Here is a 21,598-nt window from a genome sequence, read left to right on the forward strand (position 1 = left end):
TTTTATTGTTCATTGAAGCAGCACTTTCAGAGTCAGATATTAAACGGATCATTTTATACAGTTTCCAAATTGACTAATGCTTTTGACTAATACCTGGGAAAAAGGTTGAATTTCACTTTTTAAAAATGCTTCTAGATATGGTTATTTTCTCTTCAGCATATTGTTTTTCTCTCTAAGCAAGGAAGTATTTGAACACATAATAATGTCTTCAGATTGGTCCATTTACAGTACAGTACACAATGGCATAAAGGAAGACAATCCTTTATAGTGTAGATACAATAAAGCACCTTAAACAGCGTGCTTGTTATTTAAATGCCACAATCCCAGGGAGCGTTTGGCCATTGCTTCCTCTCCCACAGATCTGTACTCTAGTGTGAAAACATTTAAGGCTGCTGCAAAAATCTCTATCATAGAAAGGAGCACCATTTACCATCTCCAGATACCATTACAGTACATCTTTCTGTGCCTCAGAACTGGTTAACAAATGTATCCATTTTCAGGATTACTGTATTCTTCCAACTGTCTTCCTTCATCAGGCTCCTTTCAGTATGAAATTAGATATTTGTTGTCTGGAATTAGATTGTACCTTCCCATAATGATTCCCCAAAATTATTCTGTCCCCTGTCTTCATACAACCTGAATATGATAGGGGAGTAAGGTTTCTTTTTTTCACTTGCCTCATTACTTCTGATAGTGTTGGAAAACAGAACTGAACAGGAAATAAAAACCAAATTTTGCAATCTTAAAATGAATTTATAACAACAATTATACACAACTTCCATTTCCATACTGTAATGGGTAACTTTAGGATGTTAAGCTCTATTAATCAAAATCAGAGGGAGGTCAACATTCCAGAAGTGAATATGTTGAAGAAAACTGGTCAGATAATTCACACATTCTTATAAGCATTTAAATAATTTTAACCACAGCTGTCAATTTAGAGATCATCACTCTGAATTGCAGCTTGAGATAGGAATGTATCTAAAAGTGTCACAATAATACTTCTGCTGTAGGGAGTATTGACTTTAAATAGCCATTATCCCTCCATACAGGAGGGCAACTATATTCTGAACTACAACCAATCCTTAGGCCGCTGCTTCTCAACCTTGGCAACTTTAAGATGGGTGGACTTCAACTCCCAGAATCCCCCAGCCAGCATATGCTGGCTAGGGAATTCTGGGAGTTGAAATCCACCCATCTTAAAGTTGCCACAGTTGAGAAACCCTGCCTTAGACAATTTTCTCTATATAAAAAAGCAATTTATGTGGCTTTCACCATATTTCTGAAAAATTACTGGAATTCATCAAATTTGCACAGGTGCATACAGTCAACTGGAATTCAACATTGTGTCAGGTACTCCTATACTGGAGCAGGTATTTCAAGTATCCTTTTATACAAAATGTGCAGGACAGAATACAGGTTGTGTAATGCTTTGGCAGTACATTGAATCAGTTTTCCAGAGGTACTTTCTATCATCACAGATGCATGTGCTCTGTACTGCAGAGCTCAGTATTATTTCTGAAAGGAGAAGAAATTCAAACAAAGGCGACTTTTCTTTGCAATGGAACAGATATATAATGACAAAGCAACATTAGCGTAGCTAGTTAAGAATTTTTCCTTAAGGATTTATCAAGAAAAATAATTAAAGCCTTTGACTATTACTGGGGCTTGAAACCATATATAATCATCCCAGGCAGAGTTTATTTCTTGGCGGGCAGAAAGGACTGTACTATTTCCGTGACTGCATGATAAGTTGACAGTCAGCTTCCTCCCTCGAGTTGGCACTTTGTAATTTAGTTTGGGTCTGAACCAGTCAATACCACAGTTGCGATGCCCTTGAGCCATAACAACAACACCCATGGTGGAAATAGCCTGAAGCTCACTGAACACATCTGCCATGAAGAGAGAATGGAACAGCTTGCGAACACAGGCTGAGGTCTGCAAACTTTCTTCAGTGCCGCTCACGGATATACCTTGTAAGTTGATCTCATAGAGTTCTTTGGGGCTGACAGCTGTACCTCCAAGCAAAATAAGTACTCGTGGGACCAGTGTCAAATTGAACATGATTTCCAAATGCCGGAAAACACTATCAAGATCACTCAGCACTTGCTGGCACCTTTTGCTATCCTGATCTTTTGGATAGACCTTCCTGGCCATGTCTTCTTCCTATGAAATTAGGGGATTTAAGAGATGCATGATTTAGCAGCACAAGTAGAATAAGGCAACACTTTAATACTTAATTTCAAAGCAAAATATTTACATATTATGTTAAACTCCATCCCAGCATACCATAACAGGAGAAAAGCTATCTGCTGCTATGATAAATGGAAAGATATATGCGCATCATCCAGTTGTCATCCTGCTCCTATTTATTATCTACATGAGGCCACTACACAAGGTTAGGTATCAGTACATCTCAAGCCAAGCCAGCCAAATCATACTGTCAAGGTGCTTTCTCAGTGTCTGAAGACTGGATAGGAAGGAATAGGTTCAGGCTCAACCCTGGCAAAACTGAGTGGCTGTAGGTTTGGGACCTCTTAGATCTGGGGACTTGCCATCTTTGGCTTTGAATGGAGTAGCACTCTGAGCAGACCAAGATGGTACACAATCTGGGGGACCTCCTAGACTCTTGGCTCCTGCTCAAACACCAGGTGGTGACCATAGCTAGGAGGGCCATTCCACAGCTCTACCATGTGCAACAGTTGCATCCCTGCCTAGAGTAGGAAGCCTTGCTCACTGTCATTCATACTTTAGTTGCCTCCCATTGGGACTCCTGCAATGCACCTACATGGAGCTACTCTTGAAGACCATTCAGAAGTTGTAACTGATCCAGAATGCAGCAGTGTGGTAGTTACGGGCATGCCTTGGCTTACCTACGTAACATCTCTATAGGATGAACTGCACTAGCTCCAGGGCCCCTCTATTAAAAAGTGCCATCTACTAGACCTTGCAAGCATGCCTTCCCTATTGCAGCACCTGTCCTATGCAACACCATACTCCCTGAGATTTGGATGGGCCCAACTTTGAGAGCCTTTTATAAGACATTAAGATGATTTTTCATCAGACCAATGTTGGCTAGATGCTGCAGGCCATATGGTGTAAACTAAGACATCCTTTCCTACTCTCCCATTTTTTCAATGCAAAATTTCTACTACCAGTTTATGCTGGCGTCCGATGAATTTTTTTCATGTTGGGAAAAGCAGCAGAGAATAGAGCCCCACCCCCCATCCTACAAACGACCATCCGGGGCCGATGCCGGTTTCCGTTGGCCTCTCAAAAGGGCCCGAATCAAAAGCCGCGAGAACAAGCAGCCGGTCCTTTCCTTCACACAAGGGAGCGAGCGGCGAACGTTTCCCCACCGCGCTGTATCTCACCTGGCCGGGAGGCCTCGGCAGCTGCCTCCGGTAGAAGCAGGCGAGCTGCTCGTAAGGCAAGGGCAGCTGCTGCCTCTGGTACAGGACGTGCTTTAAGAACTCGCAGGTGAACCGGAAGCAGCCCTCCCGGGTGACCGAGCCGGGGAAGACCACAGACAACGAGAAGGCGCCCCCGGGAGCTGGAGCCACGGGCGGGGCCGCCAGCTCCACAGTCACAGCGACGCTGGGGGCCTCACGAAGCTCTAGGCCGGTCTCGGCGGGCCTCGGCGGGCCGGCTGCAAGAGAGACGAAGAGGAGGGAGAGATAGTGCGGCTGGTCATCTGACCGCGAAGGAGGGGAAGAGGCCCGAGGAGTGGAAGGAAGCCTAGCCCAAGGGGACCCTAAGACGCCCCGAAAGGAAAAATCGCACCCGGGCGGCGCTGCAGCCTCACCTTCTCGTTGCGGCGCTCCCGGCGCGGCCATTTTCTGTTCTTCAACTTTATTCCGGTTTGAATGGCCGCCCTCACGGAGCATCTTGGGAATATCGCCCATGCGTCACTGGAGCGCGGGCCGATTCTCCTGGCGCCATCTTTGTTTAGGGTAAGTTGAACGCCGCCGCGTCTCTGAGCAGCCTGTTTGTTCCCGCGGCTTTTTCTAAAATGGGCAAGCCGGCCAGTCTAATTCGTCGGCCCTGTCTTCTGCTTTACGGTGTGATTAAAAGTACAGATGCTCTGCGAGGAGCCCGACACGGGTCACCTTGCTGTTAGGAATAGCTGTTTGCATGATCCTTAGAAAAACTGCCTTGATTGTCCCCGCCCCCAAATAAACTTTTAAACTTTGCCTTTGGCCGGTGCTCAAAAGCGGAACTTAGTCGAGGAAACGAGTTTTCCTTCATTGCTAAGTTTAGACCTTAAAATATTCTACTTGCCGAAATTATGATGACCTGACTTCCCTTTCTTCCAGGAAAATACAAAAAGCTAATTTGCCTCCGTTGGGTATCCCCACTTAAGAAATCTTCCCATTTTAAAGATAAAATGGGATAGTCTTGCCCAAATAAAAGTTAATGATTGTAGATATACCCGGGACCTCCTGGATTAATTCTTAACAGCTTCCTGAGACAGACCACTCAGTATGATAAATATTTTGAGGGGCATACCGTTATTCATTATTTTAAAATGAATAACGGTATTGGGATAGGAGAATCTTGGGATACCCTTCCCATCACTTCATTATGATGACAAACTTAGTTCAACAAGTTCTGAGAAAGAAGATAAATTTTATAAAGAACTGTGCATTTTTAAAGTGATGGTGTGATTGCCACTGAAAACCCAGGTGGCAACTGAACTTGAGTTGCACTGGCAATCTATTTCAGTAAAGCATTCAATTTCTACATCATTTTCATAATAAATAAATGAATCATGCAGTGTTCTGTATCTAGTCAGCTGAATCTGATGCAATGTTTTTCCTACACTGGGCAATACATTCCAACTGATGCAACACATTGCCATTTCCTAACAGCAATCTCATATTGAGGGTGTTATATGAGGCTGTGACTGTTTTTGTAAATAAAGCAGACCACTAACAGTGAAGTGGGAGAAGCATCTGTTCTGACTGCATGAAGGAATCCATAGTTCAGCTGCTTTAATAACTAGAACACTCCTAGGCTGTTTTTTTAACTTTGGAATTAAGTTGGTGAACTTTATGGATATTATTTGTGACTGAAATGACAGATATTACACAAATATAAACAGATAGTACACAAATGTAAAAAAGTAAATATGCTGTTATACTGTTTATAATGCATTACTACTAGCTATCAAGGCAATTGAAAAACATTCTGCTGGAAATTGTACTGGAAAGATTAAGATTTTTTTTTTCTATGAATTTAAATTCTGTGAAGTTACACTTCTGAAAGTCTCTGCTTTTGTCATGATCAGAGACATGTTAATAAGAATCAGTTATACAAATAAAATGATAGATAAAACTATAGTCATTTGAAATATGTGTAATAACTGACACTCTTTAACAATTCAACATATGTACTTAACTAACTTGTGAACATACTCCCAGGTGAGTGTGTATATGCCTGCAATTTAAAATGTGATAACATTTTATTCTCATATCTTATTTTCTCATGAAAATTAGTATTTTTAAACAATTTGTTCAGTGTTAGAATGCAGATGCAGAACACAAATAGTAATTACGTCCTTAACATTTTATCTTGCATTTTTAGGATACGATATAAAATGAAATTAGTTTTAATTTAAATTGTGGCATAATTAATTCTGTCTGGAAAATTGCAGTATTAATGTAATAAATCACACATTTCTTAAGACTCCATGCCTGAAGGATATTGGAGGATGCTACTCCTGTCATGAAGCATAAAAACAAAGCTGAAGCAGACAAAAGTATTTTACTGGGATGTTTCTATTCGAGGCGCAGCGCCACCAAAAATCTTAATTTAATCGCCCCCGAGGTTACTGGATGTTGTAGTCCTGCGTTCTGTTCAGAGAACCGAAGTAATTGGAAGCAAAAAAATAAATCACGAATCCGGTGGCACGAAAGCTTACACCTTTTAATGCAATTTGTAATACTACAGGGCTCCCCATTTTTTGCCAGCACAGACTAAACCGACTCTCCCGAGAGGGCTCTCACGCCGGTCTTATTCCCCTCTGTATTTGTCCAAAAGCGCTGCCCTCCACGGAAAGGAGGACGCTGGAACTTGTAGTCCAATGGTGTTGCTGCTCGGGCCCTGTTTCCCGTGGTACCCTGCGGTTCTTTCTGACGCCAAGCGCCAGAGTGGAGGATAGCCGTCAGAAGCCCGGTCCCGGGCTGGGAGGCATCCGCAGCAGGAGGGACTGCCGCGGGTCTTCCAGCTGGCCCAGGATGGACTCGCGGGTGTCCGAGCTGTTTGGGGGCTGCTGCCGGCCCGTGGGGGGCGGGAATGGGGGTGCCTTGCGAGGCCGCGGCGGCGGCAGCGGTTCTTCCAAGGGAAGGAAGAAGAACGGGAGATACCGAGGTGGCAAGGCCAACAACCCGCCCTACCTGCCTCCGGAGGTGAGCGAGAGACTCTGCTGAGTCGGGTTAGGGCGGCAGGAGCTTTTTCGAACACAAGGTGGGGCGTGCCTGTCCTCCAGAGCTCCGACTAGGACGAAGATGCTGATAGTTTGTAGTCAATGGGGCTGTAGCTACCATGATTACGGCGGGTTGCTGGAAAAGTCAAGAGCTTAATTGTGTTTAGAGGAAGAATCGAAATATCCCAAGACTGCAGGGCAGCCTCTTGGAGGAAAATGCTTTTGTAGTTAACGTCGTGATTTTTGTACTGCTGAGTTTCATTTTCCTGTCTTCCCTTTCACACACACCCTTCAATTCCAGTTCTGGTTCCTCTGATTGAAGTGCCTGATGTGGTATTAGAACTCTTCCCTCTGACAGCTCTGTCGCTAACCTTTCTCTAATAAATATCAGAGCCACTTTGAAGCTTGGCTTCGATTTAAGGGAGAATAATAAGTTCTGAGATCATAACTTTGAACAGGGAAGGCAAAAGTGATTCTGTTTCTGTTTACTGCAAGTAGCTTCTTTCTCCCTTTCTGATGCTGATACTAAAATTGCATTTAAATTGCCAGATATATGCTTGTTTCTTGATATGTAGCCAACCATCAAATGTGGAAGGAATAAGAAGCTTCTAAATTGAAGCTTAAGTTCTACGGTAATTTCAGTTGAGGTTTCTGGCATATATATTTATAAATCTTGGGCTCTGAATGGTGAGCTCAGTGCTAGGTATTTTTGTTTCTTTGTTTTGTTTGGAAAGCAAGGACTAGTTCCTTATCCTAACTTTCTAGCAACCCTTCTCCCTCAAAACCGACCATATTTGTTAATGATAAAGGCTTGTGTAGCTGATATTAAACTAGATGGTCCAGTAGTCTGATTCAATAGAAAACAATACAGAAAACAATGCATATACATCTCTAAGAGATTATCATAAATTATAGTAATCAGCATGTAGAAGATATTTTCAGAAAAAAAGATTTCTAAATTTGTTTATATAAGATTTTGGCATGTGTGCTTATGAATGTCTGGAAAAGAAGTAATCAGTGTTGTGTTTCCCCGTAATCTGAGATTGTATGATCTAAAGACAAATTTAAAGTCTCAAAATTTGTTTCTAGGTGAGATAAAAAGTGCTGATATTACTTCTGCCATTGAGATAATTTGCAAGGGTTCACCTATTGTTGCCCTTGGCTCACTTGGTGGAAAATTAGGTCTATCAAATTGAGCAGATGACCTCTTTCACAGCTTTTAGAAGATCTTTAAACCCACATATTTTGAACAGGGTCTTAAATGATTATGCTTTTTAAGTTTAATTCTTTTTTTAATACTTTTACTGTAATCTTTTGGCAGACTTTGCTAGTTTACATAAAAAGTCAAATTGACAAACTAGGCATTAGTATATGAAAGTAGAAAATCAAATGGAATTTAATTAAAGGATGAATAAAGTCCATATAGTCACAAATCCACATATAATCCCAGGCCCATCCCGCCAAACCCTTTTTTTCTCATTTATATAAAATGTATGTGAATGTGCAATGTGAGTTCTTTTATAGCAATGATGTTTTCATTTTTTTTATTCCTGTTTCTCCTGGTGATTTGCTAGCAGTTGAACCAATGTTTTACTTCCTGTACAATGTAAGATGTGAAAATAGCAATTTTTATTCAAACTTTTTGTCATGAGCACTGATGGTGAGCAGGAGGGGGCCCCTATCCAAGGGGGAAAATGCATGCGTAGTAGGGAGGAGTTGAGCAGCCATTCAAAGAGACACAGAACAGACCTGCCTTGACTTTTGGGGTTTATCTGTCTGGGTTTTTCCCACACTTCTTCAGTTTGTTAGCATTTTCTGTCTAATGTAGCAGTAATAAAACACTAGAGACCTATTCCTCATCTCAGCGTGGTTCCTGACTGTTAGGACACTTTTGGCTCATATTTTACAACACTGAGCTTTTCCCAAGTATCAAGATAAGAATTATTCTTTATGCTGTCCCTGAGATTTCAGTGTTAAAGTACTATTTTTCTGTCCTTAGTTAACAGTATGAAGTATTGCTGGGCATGCCCGAACTTATTTTTCCTTCCTTACTTCCACAACAAGCCAGTGAATAATTTATGCTCCTTCAAAACTGCAAATGTGTGTTGTAGGCATGATTTCTTAACATGCCATGAATTTAGGTGTGTGTGTGTGTGTGTTTATATACATTGCAGAATGATGCCATATTAGTAAACATACGCTGTGTAAACAAATTAACAAGGATCCTACATATAATATTCTAACCTCCAAAGTACAGGTCTCTGATTGCAGGATATTCTTTGCAAAGTATTTCCCCTGTCACCTGTCCTTTTGTGCCATAGTCAGGATTTGAGCTTGAAAACAGTAAGATACATGGAAAGAACTCTAGATGTGGGAAGGAACGCTTGCTAGAGAGAGAATGATGTTGGATCCAAAAGGGTTAATTATTTCAGGAAGAAATTAAACCTGAGTAGATCAATTTTATGGTGTTGTTGATCTGATTTATGATACTTCCTTCTGAATTCCTAAGTCTTAAAAGCTCCCTGTCCTGATTCAAGATCAGCAGGATATGAATCAGTGTCACATAACTGCTTTTTAAAGGATTCTAGTCTTTCTTACAATGAGTTGCATAAGTAGTCTTCAGTGCGCACATTAAAATATTAAATTAAATAAAAATATTTAAATTGTGAGGCTGCTGGACCTCACAAGGATTTCCCAGCAAGAAAAAGCAGCATGAGCACCGAACTGCTGTGCCATGCAATTAAAAAAAAAAACTATTAAAATCAGGTAGAAGTATCTTCTGGAAAAATATCTGCATAGCTTGTTAAGGGAAGATCAAATGAACTATTGTTCTTTAGCTCTGCCATGACGTAGTTAGGGCTGATTATAACTTTCTCACTCAACATTACTCTCAGGTCGTGAGGAACATCGCTGTAGTTATTTGCTAGAGTTGTTTGACATTGTAGAACAGAACACCTTTGGGATAGGAGCCAAATAAAATATGTAGGTGCAAAACTTGATTATTGATAAACAAAATTTGGAATTGTTCATCTCTCATCAGTTCTCTAATTTCCCTGTTTATAATATTTAATAAAACTTTTATGCAATTACCAATCCAGAATTTTTAGTGCACTTGTTAATGTGAGGTAAAGCATGAAACAAATTGGTTTTATTTATTTAGCTGCCCATCTCAAACGCATGACTCTGGGTGGCTTACAACAATTAAAAGCAATACAAAAAACAAAATTCAATATTAAAACATATAAAAACACATTAAAAATATTAAAAACATATAATCCACAGCCAAGGTATAAAAACCAATATTCAGCACAACCACTGTACAAGCTCTACTGCATGCCAATTACTGTATTTACTGTACTTCCAAAGAAAATGTCTAGTGAATGATGCCAGAACAGGCAGCCAAAGGGTATTTGAAAACTGAGTATTTGGAAGAGATTCATGAAGACAGAGTGAGAGTTTAGGGTCTATTTAAAACTTGTATATAATTTATGAGACAATTACTTCTGAAGCTTTCTGCATGATTTGACCTATTACAGTTGATAGAGACATTTTACTAAGATCCTTTTTGAATCCTTGTGGCATTCAAGTTAGACCACCAATTGCTTTGGATGCAGATAAAACAAATGATAGTCTGAACTGTACTAAATGACACATAATAATTTTGGTGCATGGGGGTGGCTAAAAGAGTTATATTGAGAAATTGGAAAAGTGATATTATTCCAGATATCAAGGAATGGCTGTTGAAAATGTGTGATTTGTCTGTTCTGGAAAAGGCAATGTTTTCTGCTAATCAAAGGATGCAACAATATGTGCCCCTATGGCAGAGATTTTGTGATGTCTTACAATAATATTTTGCATTATTCGTATTATAGCAGTGAATTCATTAGTAAACCAGTGGCTATGGATAAGTATAAAATAATAGGGTAGCTTTTTTCTTTTTTTCATTTTCTTTCTTAGTTTGCATTTTTAGTTTCTATTTTGTATTTTTAAAATTTTCTTTTTAAGATTAAAGATTGTCTTGTTAATTATGTTTGTATAAACTAAATAATTTCAGTGCAGTTCTGCCACTTGTATAAAGATGAAAGAACTATAATGTTCAGTGACTATTAATTTAACTACTTTTTTTAAAACTAGTCTGTCATTGGTCTCTGGCAGCTATATTTAGTTATCAAAAGAGATGTCTGGTTTTGTATATGAAATGTTGAACACCACATTAGCCACTAAATTGACACCTCCTCCTCTTGTATTTAGGCAGAAGATGGAAACATAGAATACAAGGTGAGTCTCTTGTGTAAGCCATTTAAGGGTAAGTCCTTAGCTCTAAAAGTTTCTAAGCCAAATGATCCTATAAGTTGCATACCTAGGAATTGAAATATGTACATACACACACAGAAAAATAAAAATGGTTTTTGAAAAAAATCAGGTAAAACAAAATTGATTTTTGCCAAAACTGCATTTATAGCTGTGTTGGCTATTTCACACTTAAATACTGAACCTGGGTATTCTTCAAAAATACAGAAACAAACTTTTTTTTCCAATTATTGTAGACTGCCTTTGAAAAATTATTAGTCTTCTTGCCCACTGAATTTTCTTTGTTTAATTTTATGGAGCCTAACTGTTATGTTTAACTTCAGTAAAACTACTTGGAACAAATGGTTTTTACATGAACATAATTAAACTTCCCATTAATACAATCCATTGTCTGTGTAAAAAATGGCCAGAATGTTGTGGAAAAAATACTGAATAAAAAAAATGTTCAACCTCATCAGACCTCCTTAGATGCTGATTATATTCACTTCTTTCTTTGGGCAGCTGAAGCTAGTTAATCCATCTCAGTACCGCTTTGAACATCTAGTAACGCAAATGAAGTGGCGACTACAAGAAGGCCGTGGTGAGGCTGTGTACCAGATTGGTGTAGAGGACAACGGGCTGCTGGTAGGACTATCTGAAGAAGAAATGCACGCCTCTCTCAAAACGCTACGGCGGATGGCCGAGAAGTATGTGCATCGGTCCTGCTTCTTGGCCAGAGTTAGCCAGTGGTGTGCTACATTATTTTGCTGTCTTAGATAGACTTAATCTAGGAAATTCAACTAATAGCCAACAGATGAGGTGGCTTCAGCAAGAGAGTTTTCTCTTAGTACCACCATACGAGTACCTACTAATTTTTTCAGTTGTAAAGAGAGGGTGTGTATATATTTAGTCATATGCCATTACACTGAACTAGGACTGGCAACTTTGATGGGCAAAGGCCATATGTCATATTTGGGCAAGAAGGAGGAGGGGAGGGGAGCTGTGAATGAATGGTGTCACATTAGATATATAGGCAGAGCAGAGTTTGGGAAGAAAGTTTAGCAATTTTTTGTGCATCCTTTTAGCAGTGGGTGCTCGCTCATGTTGGAAAGAAAGCCATTTATGACATGTTTCTGGTGCTAATACAGTTAGCATTCACCTTAGTTAGATTTACTACTAATGAGAACTATGTAGGCTTGCGATGGCAGCCCACTTTTTTCTTTTCCAACTTCAGCCTCATCTGGGGAGAGCTTTATCTGTCTCTGCCCTGTGATTGGCTTCATATGGGCAACATGTAATTAGTGGAAGATTTGCTGTATGTGGTGATCTAGATATAGCCGAATTCTTATAGATCTTAAGAAAACTCGTTTTACATCTGTGCAAAAATATTTCAGGGGAATGGCACCCCAAAAATTGGCAAAGATGCACATTCTTATGGATAAAAATCAGGTCAATTGGGAAACAGACACATTTCCCTCAGTATTGATTAATCTTGAGATGCTTTTCTGAACAGCATTAAAAGACAACCTGATTCTTGACTTACTGGGGAATGCTTTGCAGATGATTCACTAACCCCCAACAGTTTTCTGTTTTGCCCTTTGCAGAGTAGGAGCTGACATCACTGTGCTTCGAGAAAGAGAAGTGGATTATGACAGCGATATTCCCAGGAAGATAACAGAGGTTCTTGTCCGAAAGGTCCCAGATAACCAGCAGGTAAAAATCAACTTGATTTAAATATCATGAAAGAAAAGCTAGACCCATGAAGATATTTCATTCTAGATTGCTTTACTCATTTAGACTTTGAAGATCTGTAATTGATAGGAATTACTTGATAGCTAAGACAAAGAAAATGTTAAACTTTTAAACCCAGTTTCTTACCTTGTTCATTTTTTATAATACAAACTAGTAAATTCCAAATGCCCAGGAATTAGTATGTTATTGTAGTACCCCAGAATTATACAAATTTTGTTAGTGAATTGGGTATCCTGATGCATTAATCTGCAAAACAGTCAAAGCTAACTTGCACTTATCAGTTTATCTTTTTAAACAATTAAAAATAGATCTTCACATGTTCCTTAAGTTTCTAGATCTGCGTGTGGCTGTGCTTGGAAATGTGGATTCAGGCAAGTCAACCTTATTAGGTGTCTTGACACAAGGAGAACTGGATAATGGGCGAGGCCGAGCTCGACTCAATCTTTTCCGGCACTTGCATGAGATCCAGTCAGGAAGAACATCTAGCATTAGCTTTGAAATTCTTGGCTTCAACAGTAAGGGAGAGGTAAGAGTATTTGTACTATGAGTTTATCATTTTATACCTCCGGATATGAATTTTTCCTTAGCCTTTTATAAGAGCTCAGTTACTTGTATTTTCTGCCTTTTAGGTGGTAAACTATAGTGATTCACGGACAGCTGAAGAAATCTGTGAGAGCTCCTCCAAAATGATTACCTTCATTGATTTAGCTGGCCATCACAAATACTTAAAAACCACCATTTTTGGGCTTACAAGCTATTGTCCAGATTTTGCAATGCTGGTGGTGAGTGCCAATACTGGAATTGGTAAGTGGATGGTCGGATTTCTCCTTGAGGTTTCAGAAGGGTGACATAATGCATAGAGTTAATCAATGGGTAACAGTAATTTAAAGCAAAATTCATCCATGGTAGCATAGAAATGCTATGAAAATAGTTTCAAGCAAATGGCATCGAGTCATATATATTAGCTGCACTGATGTCCTACCTTCTTTGTTTGATTTTCTCTGTCTTCTGTTCCTTACAGCTGGTACAACACGAGAGCATCTAGGCTTGGCTATGGCCCTTAAGGTGCCTTTCTTCATTGTCATTAGCAAAGTGGACCTGTGCTCAAAAGCCACTGTAGAGCGAACAGTGAAACAATTGGAGCGGATTCTGAAGCAGCCTGGCTGCAACAAGCTTCCGTTGCTAGTAACTTCCGATGACGATGCTGTTACAGCAGCGCAGCAGTTCGCACAATCTCCGAAGTATGAATTACTTGCTCTTCAAATGGGAGGGACAATGATTAACCAGTATGGGTACAGTTGTGACTAACATAACTCCAAAATATTGGATTTAGCAAGATAGGTGTGAGTAACTCAGGTTTGTGGAACCAGCAGTGGTTCATATCAAAGAGCAATAAGCAATTTAATTGATCTGATTCTTTGGTTTTATTTCTTCACTCTCTGCTTTCAATAGGCTGTTTTGATTTCATAGTATTTACTGTTTGTGATATTTTTTATATTGTAAGATAGCTTACACATAATAAATGAATTGTCTGCAGAAGTGACTTACGGGGCTGAAAGAGAGCAGATGATGAAATGAGTGTTCTGTCCTTGTGATGCAAACTCCACCCCCTATATACATGTTGCATACATGTATGAAAGAAAAGGAGCTTCTGTCATGCTGTCACAAGACTTGTTTCATCATTTTGAGAAAACATTGGATCCCTTGGATGCCTCTGATCATCTGCAGCCACATTGCATAGTTAGGATTGGGACAGTTATGGGCATATCAAGTTTCGATTCTGTTGAATTATAGGATTCCAGAAATAGTTGTTCCTTAATTACTTACACATTTATGTGGAAGCCAATCTCATTCCTACAGTATTCAGTAGTAATAATGATACACAACACTATGGATCACCAGCTTCTTTCACTCATTTGTTTGCAGTATCACTCCTATCTTCACCTTGTCCAGTGTTTCTGGAGAGAACCTGGATCTCCTGAGAGTTTTTCTCAATATCCTTCCTCCTCTGACAAACAGCAAAGAACAGGAAGAGCTGATGCAACAGCTCACTGAGTTCCAGGTACACAATATTCTCTTCTCCATTGAGAATCTCTAATGGTGGTGAATGAAGGCAGGGTGCTCTCTGATCCTTGCATGTAGAGTTGGAAGGATGATAAGACCATGCAATTATGATTACTTTTTTATTCAAAGACAAATTAATGTTATTATTTATTTGTCTTTACCATTCTTCATCTAATCACATTGTTAATGTCCCACTAATCATTGCATTGACTCCCAGGTTATTTCTTTTATGAGTCGCACCTAGGAAATTTTATTTATTTATTTATTAAATTTATCCACTGCCCAGTCTCATTCAATGACGACTCTGGGCAGCTTACAATAAATAAAAAAATAAAAATTCATTATACAATATAATATAATAAATAGAAAATGTAAAATGTAACATATAACATATAACATATAAAATCCAAGATGGTCATGATGGAATTTACGGGGGTAAATCTGCAAATGTTTGCAGAATGAAGTTAGTTCAGTTAGAACTTGGATGCTTGAGGCTTTAACAGGTGTAAGGAAGACAGTGTTAAAGGATAGGCTTAGAATTCCTATACAAGAGCCAGTATTGATATGTCTGAGAATAAAAGGGTCAAATGTTTCATTCTGCCTTAGAAATCCTACAGTCCAAACAGCACAGCATATCTGAAACTTCTGTTCTTCTCCTGCTGCAGGTGGATGAAATTTACACTGTACCAGATGTAGGCACAGTTGTTGGAGGAACACTGTCAAGGTTGGTGTGTAATGGATTTTGCAAGAAAGAGCCAGGATGGGTAGGGAGGTGGTGTCAAAGACTTCTTATATTCAAAGGGAGGATCAGGAAGTAGCATTTATTCTCCTTTTCTTGTTATAGGTAATTGTAGGTAAAAGTTTACATCTTGAGTAGTTTGCTGAATGAGTCAAGGAGGATAAAATTGCACGCCAATAATAAAGTAATAGTATGCCCTAAAAGAGTCCTGTGTTCTTTGAGCACATAGCATAGATATTTACTCTACGGAATATCAGATCCAAATTTTCTCTTTGGTATTTTTTATACTTCAAGTGTAAAGAAAGTGCATCAAGATATCTATCTCAATTAGGCACCAAAAAAGGTATTTTCCACCTCCTGGGAGCTAAATAACATGTTGTTGTTGTTTTCATTTTATGCCCTTGCCAGTGGGATATGCAAAGAGGGAGAGAATTTGGTTGTTGGTCCAACAGATGATGGCAGGTTCCTTCAACTGAAAGTGTGCAGTATCCAGCGAAATCGTTCAGCATGCCGTGTTCTTCGAGCCGGGCAGGCTGCCACTCTAGCACTTGGACTCTTTGATCGCTCACTGCTGCGCAAAGTAAGCTCTTCATTAATCCCTCTCTGGAGTTTGAGATTGTAAAAACCTTCTCCTCCATACCTTCTCTGAAAATAGTGTCCTGACCTATGGATATTGTGAAATACAGCAGGTTGAGTTTCCTCTGGAACTTCTGGTTTTGAAGACATTCCAAAATGCTATAGACAATAAACTCTTCCAGTTTATGCCTTAGTGTTAAGTATTTGATTCAGGTTCAAGGGATGGGAAAACTGGGAACTATAACATTAGGGTGATTGTCTTGAGATTCAGAAGAACATCGGAAGAATTGGATTGAAAGCTACACAGCATTAGTCAGCTGTCAGATCTTTCCCACTTCACCCTGCCCTGTTCTTCATCTTGCATACACATTCTTATCTCCCCCTTCATTCTTTGGTTTTCTGAGCAGTTAATGAGAATTATAGATCTTTTTGGAAAGATTGTAATCTATTGTGCTTCTATTTGGAATTGTTGAGTGCCATTGTCAGGAAAATTCAACAACCCAATCTTGCTGTCATTTAGGGCATGGTGATGGTCAGCCCAGAGATGAACCCAACTATTTGTTCAGTATTTGAAGCTGAAATTGTTCTACTCTTTCATGCCACAACTTTCCGGAAAGGATTCCAAGTAACAGCACATGTTGGAAATGTGCGGCAAACAGCAGTTGTGGAAAAGATCCACGGGAAGGTAAGTTTCTCTTTTCCTGCTAAGTGGGAATTTGCTTGACTGCCTTCTCAGTTGTATCACAATTCCTTTAAGCCTTGCCTTCGAGGTGCCCCTTGCTGGACTAGAAACCAGGCAATTCTGAGGTCTAATCCTTCCTTAGGTATGAAAGCTGGCTGTGACTTTGGGCCAGTCACTCTCTCTCAACCCAACCCACCTCACAGGGTGGTTGTTTTGGGGAAAATATAAGGTGGGAGCTTGAGTTTTACAAAATAAAGGTGGATTGCTGTTGTTATCAAAAGGGATGTTTCACAGCTAAACCCACTACAAGTTTCAGAAGCTCAAGTGTATGCTAAGCTGCTTTCCGTGGTTTTCTAAAATCCCTAAGCTAAGTAGTTGAACTTTTAAGATTCTAACATACTTTCTCTTTTGTTCAGGACAAATTGCGAACAGGAGAAAAAGCAGTGGTTCGTTTCAGATTCATTAAACATCCCGAATATTTGAAGATAGGAGCCAAACTATTGTTCCGGGAAGGAGTTACCAAGGGTATTGGACATGTCACATCCATCCAGGCTATCATTGCTGGAGAAAGTGGCCTGGAACACAACCTGGGTCCTGATCCAGTCAGCTTCTGACACACACCAGCATTGCTCAGTGCTCCGAGTAAGGGAAAGGTCTCGTGTCGCTGTGCAGAGCCATTGTTGGCCAATCAGTTTACATAGGCGCATCTTTTCTGCACTGCAGAAGCCAGAGTTACCTCCTGGATTGAGTGCCATTCCTGGAGCAAGTTAAGCATGTTGTTTGTGCATTAACTGCTACTTCCATCTTCCTGCTTTTCCTGGAATAGACAAGCAAACAGCTGCATCTTTGTCTAGGTTGGAACTCCTGCTTTTGTTGACCTTTGTTGGGAAGTTATTCCCAGAGAGGGGCAAGATCCTTAGTGAGTTGGACTGTAACTTTGGGATTCTGCTGCCTGGGAGGCAACAATGGTGGACTCGTTTCTGTTCACAGGGGTATATTGGTGTTGTCCTGGTGCCTGGTTTTGCAGGCTTTCTATGACAGATGAAGAGTTACTATTAGAAACTAGAGCTTAACATTCTGTATTGCCCACAGTACAGCTCAGGATGTTTCTACCATTTTAAATTATTGTTGGTTTCATATTAATCCAATAATGAATAGTCTCTCTTCTCCCTCCACCTTCGTGTGCAAATTCTTACCAGCTTAAAAAAGGAGGGAGGAATATGGGAGGAAAAGTCCCCCTAAAGCAGAGGTAAGTAACCATTTTGTGACCAGGGTCACAATTTTTTTTTTAATGGGATACTCCCACAGCTGTAGGGTCCATGGCTGATGATGCAGTGACAGTGCCAGGGTGGGCAGGCTGAAATGTTCTGCCTAAATTTGTGGGGCTTTTATGTAAGTGGATACATACAATTTCTCTGAGGCCTTGTGCAGCTATACTAACCACAAAATACAAAAAAAAGTGCCACTGAAAATCAATGGTTCTGCTACCAGATTTCACCAGCATGAACCAAGGGTGCCCTGGAAAGCTGCATGTGGGATGCAAGCTGTCCATCCTCTGTTCTAAAATAACCCTGATATGATGACAACCACAGCTCTCCAGCTCAGCTATCGATGCTGTCATACTTCTCTCTTGCTTTGTTAGCCATTTGTTCCTCAACAGGTGCCCTGCCTAAGCAGCTTCTTAGAGCAGAGGTACCCCACTATACTATCAGACCCCTATAAATACTTACATTGCTTGTTTCTTGAACTAAACTGTGGTTGGCAATTTTGATTGCTATATCTTTCAATATTCTTAACTTTTCTGAGGTATGGGCATCCAGGTCCAACCTGTTTCTTGGGGCAAGAGTTTTCATTTCCAGTGGTCATGCCAGTAAAGGCTGTTCTAGCTATTGCAATATTGGGAATGCTACTGCAATTCTAATTCTCTTATTCAACTTTACCATCTGCTATAATTTGTATTACTGGTATCTTTTGCAGAAAATCACCTTTTTCGTAAGATTAAATCTATGTCTTATTGAAAGTATAATTGAATTTCTGAATTGGCCATGAGATAGGATGGTCTCAGGCACTGAAAGATACCTTCATTTTTTATTAAGATTTTTAAAGTTTGTGATGTTTATTGTATGTTTTAGCCACTGTTGCATCAAGGGCTCAAATAAACGAGCTAACATGGCCAGTAAAAAAACAGGATTTTTTATCCTTTCACACAACTCCCCATTTTGCTGTTTCATCTCTGTTGTAGAGAGATTAGATTATTCAGAGCAACTGCTCCTGGGATATAACACGTTACTATTAAGCCTGCATAGTTATACAGAAAGGTTTATATAGCCTTTATATAGCCTTTTAAGCAAAGCCTTTACTCACCTCCCTGGATAAAAGAAAATCCTCTCAATAGTCCAATGAACGGTTGCTAAGTACCATGGCTGTTTGCTGACAAGTGGTTTCTCTTTTGAAGTTCCCCTTAATTATATGAGTTACACGCAAGCATTTTGAATTGCCTCTATACAAGGAGGAAAACTGGCTTTCTACGTATCTTCTGAGAGATTTTGTCCTGTGGTAGGAATAAATGCTTTCTCTGCAGTTTACAGTGATGGTTGTTGACCTATTGCAAATGTAAGCATTCAAGGTGCTTTTTCTACCCTTAAGTCCAGGCATTTCCTGGTCTCCTCCTTCCCCCTTGCCTTCATTATGTGTGTGTGTTCTCAGTGCCAAGCCTTTCATATTCACTGTTTGTGGATTTCTTAAAAGGAGAGGGATGTTTTCATCTCTCTGTATAATGCACAAAATAAAGATGCTTTATTGAAAAAATAAAGCTGTGGTTTGCTCTAAAATGAACCGTGTAATTTGCTCTGACCCTCCAAAGCTTTAGCTCTGGAAATTGTTCTTACCCTGCCCTGGCTGTTAAACATTTTTAGTTTCAGATGTTTGTACAGTCACGTTTGCTAGCTGGTAGTGCACTTATCTAACATTACCAAATATGTGCTACGCACTTTATAACTATGGCAGTTTGGGATATAGAATCAATGCCTTGAATAAATAGCAAGCTATATTTAGTGATTCTTGAGGTTACTTAGGAAAGCAAAAATTATTTAATAATATTCAGGACCCATTTATAAATGCTGGACTATTATATTGTTTATTAATCATATTTTTGTTTCCTTATTCTAATAACAGACTTCTAATTGTGAGAGGGATTTTTATTTAACCTATTTGTTGGTGTTCCTATGACTGTTGAGTAGCATCAGCTAAATTGCTTCCTGCTACTCTTAATTACAACACAATGAAACAGTATTACAAAGCAGCCTATAATTTCTTTTAAAATACTTCAAGCTTATATACATACATACAACTCTGGGTGGCTCTCAACAACTAAAACAAGAAAAATATAATAACCAGTAAAAAATAAATGAGAACAACAAAACAGACAAAACGTCTTCTCTCTCTCTCGCCAAAGGCCTGGGCAAAGAGCCAGGGCTTCTAGGCCCTTTTAAACAGTAGCAGGATGGGGCCATCTGGATCTCGGGGTGCACGGCCTCCAGCCCTGGGACAGAACCTCAACAGCCTCACTTGACTGGCCAGGGTAAAAAGATATAATTGGGTATTATCAGCATATTGATGATACTGAACTCCAAACTGGCAGATGACCTCACCCAGCAGTTTCATGTAGATTGTGAAAGGAAGGGGAGAGAGAGTAGAACACTGAGGCACTCCACACAGGAGGGGCCTAGGGAGCACTCTTTCCCCCACAACCAACACCAACAAACCAGACCCAGAGGAAGACCACCACCAAAAAACGGTGCCCCCAATCTCGAGCCAATGGAGCCAGCTCAGAAGTTGACAGTACAGTACTGAAAGCCACTAAGAGATCAAGGAGCACAAGGATGGATGCACCACCTCCATCCCAGTTCAACCATAGTCATCAAAAAGTGCAACCAAGGCTCAGTACTAAATCCCGGCCTGCAAAAAGACTGAAATGGATATAGATAATCTGTTTCTTCCAGGGTTCTTTTCAGTTACAAACCAACCACGGAAGGTTGGAGACTTCAATAGTTGTTGAAGACCATTGGGTACAAGGATGGCCTCTTGAAAACGGTGTATTTTCTACATTTACACCAAATTGTAATACCTTAATTTTGTTTTCCAACATGCATATGAACAGTGCTATAGACTTCCAGTTGTTTTTTCTTGGAAATCACACAAAAATATGTTACTTATATCTTTGGCTATTGGTAGTTTATTTTGCTAAACTAATCAACAAAAGAAAGATACAAATGCATACACAGTCATTAAAAGATCAATATAATATCAACATTCATAAGCACAGTAATAAAGAGAAATGCATGAAAAGTTCAGAAAATTATGTTATAAACAGAATTCCAATAACGTTAATTGTCTGAGTACTGATGGTGAGCAGGGCCCCTATCCAGGGGGGAAAACGCGTAGTTTAGAGACTTTGAGCTGTCATTCAAAGAAACCCAGAACAGACCTGCCTTGACTTTTGGGGTTTATCTGTCTGGGTTTTCCCACGCTTCTTCAGTTTGGTAGGATTTTCTGTCTAATGTAGCAGTAATAAAGCACTAGAGACTTTCTCCTCGTCTCAGCGTGGTCCTTGCTTAGTCAGGACAGTAATATTGCTTGACATTTTTCCTTGCCCCTTTGTTTAAAAATACTAATTCAAATATAGCAATCCAGTTTTGCATATCAGGTATAGATTTTTCTTTATTATATAGGTAATTCATTTAGCCAACTCCCATGCCCAAAATTTTCACAATTTTTGCTAGATTCCAAATAGTGGAATATGCTAAAGAAGAATTTATGTGTATTTAACATACCATGATTAATCCAGAGTTGTAACAGGAATAGTAATAGGACAAGAGCAAACCATATGGGAGAATGCTCCAGCCCCTGCAGGATCATTGTAACCAATCTATATATTGTACTACTAAAACTCTTGTGTCTTTTTGTTTGTAACCTTTAACCGGGCAAAACAGTGCATCATAAGCCAACAATTTTTGAACCAAGGTACCTCAAATGGGCTAACTTACAGAATGCGTCCAAAATCTGGGAC

At 39.6% G+C, this 21,598-nt stretch overlaps 2 protein-coding genes across 5 annotated transcripts; one reads left to right on the top strand and one right to left on the bottom strand.

The window, feature by feature from the left end:
• Positions 1 to 45: 45 nt before the first annotated feature.
• On the bottom strand, positions 46 to 3,941 carry MAD2L1BP (MAD2L1 binding protein). 2 transcript variants are annotated; one of them, XM_063305224.1, is made up of 3 exons: positions 3,806 to 3,941; positions 3,375 to 3,649; positions 46 to 2,166 (listed from the first exon to the last, which is right to left on the bottom strand). In XM_063305224.1, exons 1-3 carry the CDS (start codon positions 3,903 to 3,905, stop codon positions 1,630 to 1,632), a joined length of 912 nt encoding a protein of 303 aa, XP_063161294.1. In that variant the 5' UTR covers positions 3,906 to 3,941; the 3' UTR covers positions 46 to 1,629. The 2 variants fall into 2 exon arrangements, with proteins under 2 accessions (XP_063161294.1, XP_063161286.1); XM_063305216.1 differs by having other exon boundaries at positions 3,375 to 3,905.
• GTPBP2 (GTP binding protein 2) lies at positions 3,846 to 19,365 on the top strand. 3 transcript variants are annotated; one of them, XM_063305190.1, is made up of 12 exons: positions 3,846 to 3,953; positions 10,679 to 10,705; positions 11,240 to 11,424; positions 12,322 to 12,430; positions 12,798 to 12,995; positions 13,099 to 13,273; positions 13,491 to 13,710; positions 14,396 to 14,531; positions 15,199 to 15,257; positions 15,681 to 15,852; positions 16,369 to 16,533; positions 16,947 to 19,365. In XM_063305190.1, the coding sequence occupies exons 1-12, from the start codon at positions 3,867 to 3,869 to the stop codon at positions 17,142 to 17,144; spliced, it is 1,731 nt and encodes a 576-aa protein (XP_063161260.1). In that variant the 5' UTR covers positions 3,846 to 3,866; the 3' UTR covers positions 17,145 to 19,365. The 3 variants fall into 3 exon arrangements, with proteins under 3 accessions (XP_063161260.1, XP_063161243.1, XP_063161251.1); XM_063305173.1 differs by lacking the exon at positions 3,846 to 3,953 and adding an exon at positions 6,145 to 6,410; XM_063305181.1 differs by lacking the exons at positions 3,846 to 3,953; positions 10,679 to 10,705 and adding an exon at positions 6,145 to 6,410.
• The last annotated feature ends 2,233 nt before the right edge of the window (positions 19,366 to 21,598 follow it).

This window comes from Candoia aspera, chromosome 1, assembly GCF_035149785.1.
Source record: "Candoia aspera isolate rCanAsp1 chromosome 1, rCanAsp1.hap2, whole genome shotgun sequence".
In the NCBI taxonomy this organism is placed as follows: Eukaryota; Metazoa; Chordata; class Lepidosauria; order Squamata; family Boidae; genus Candoia; species Candoia aspera.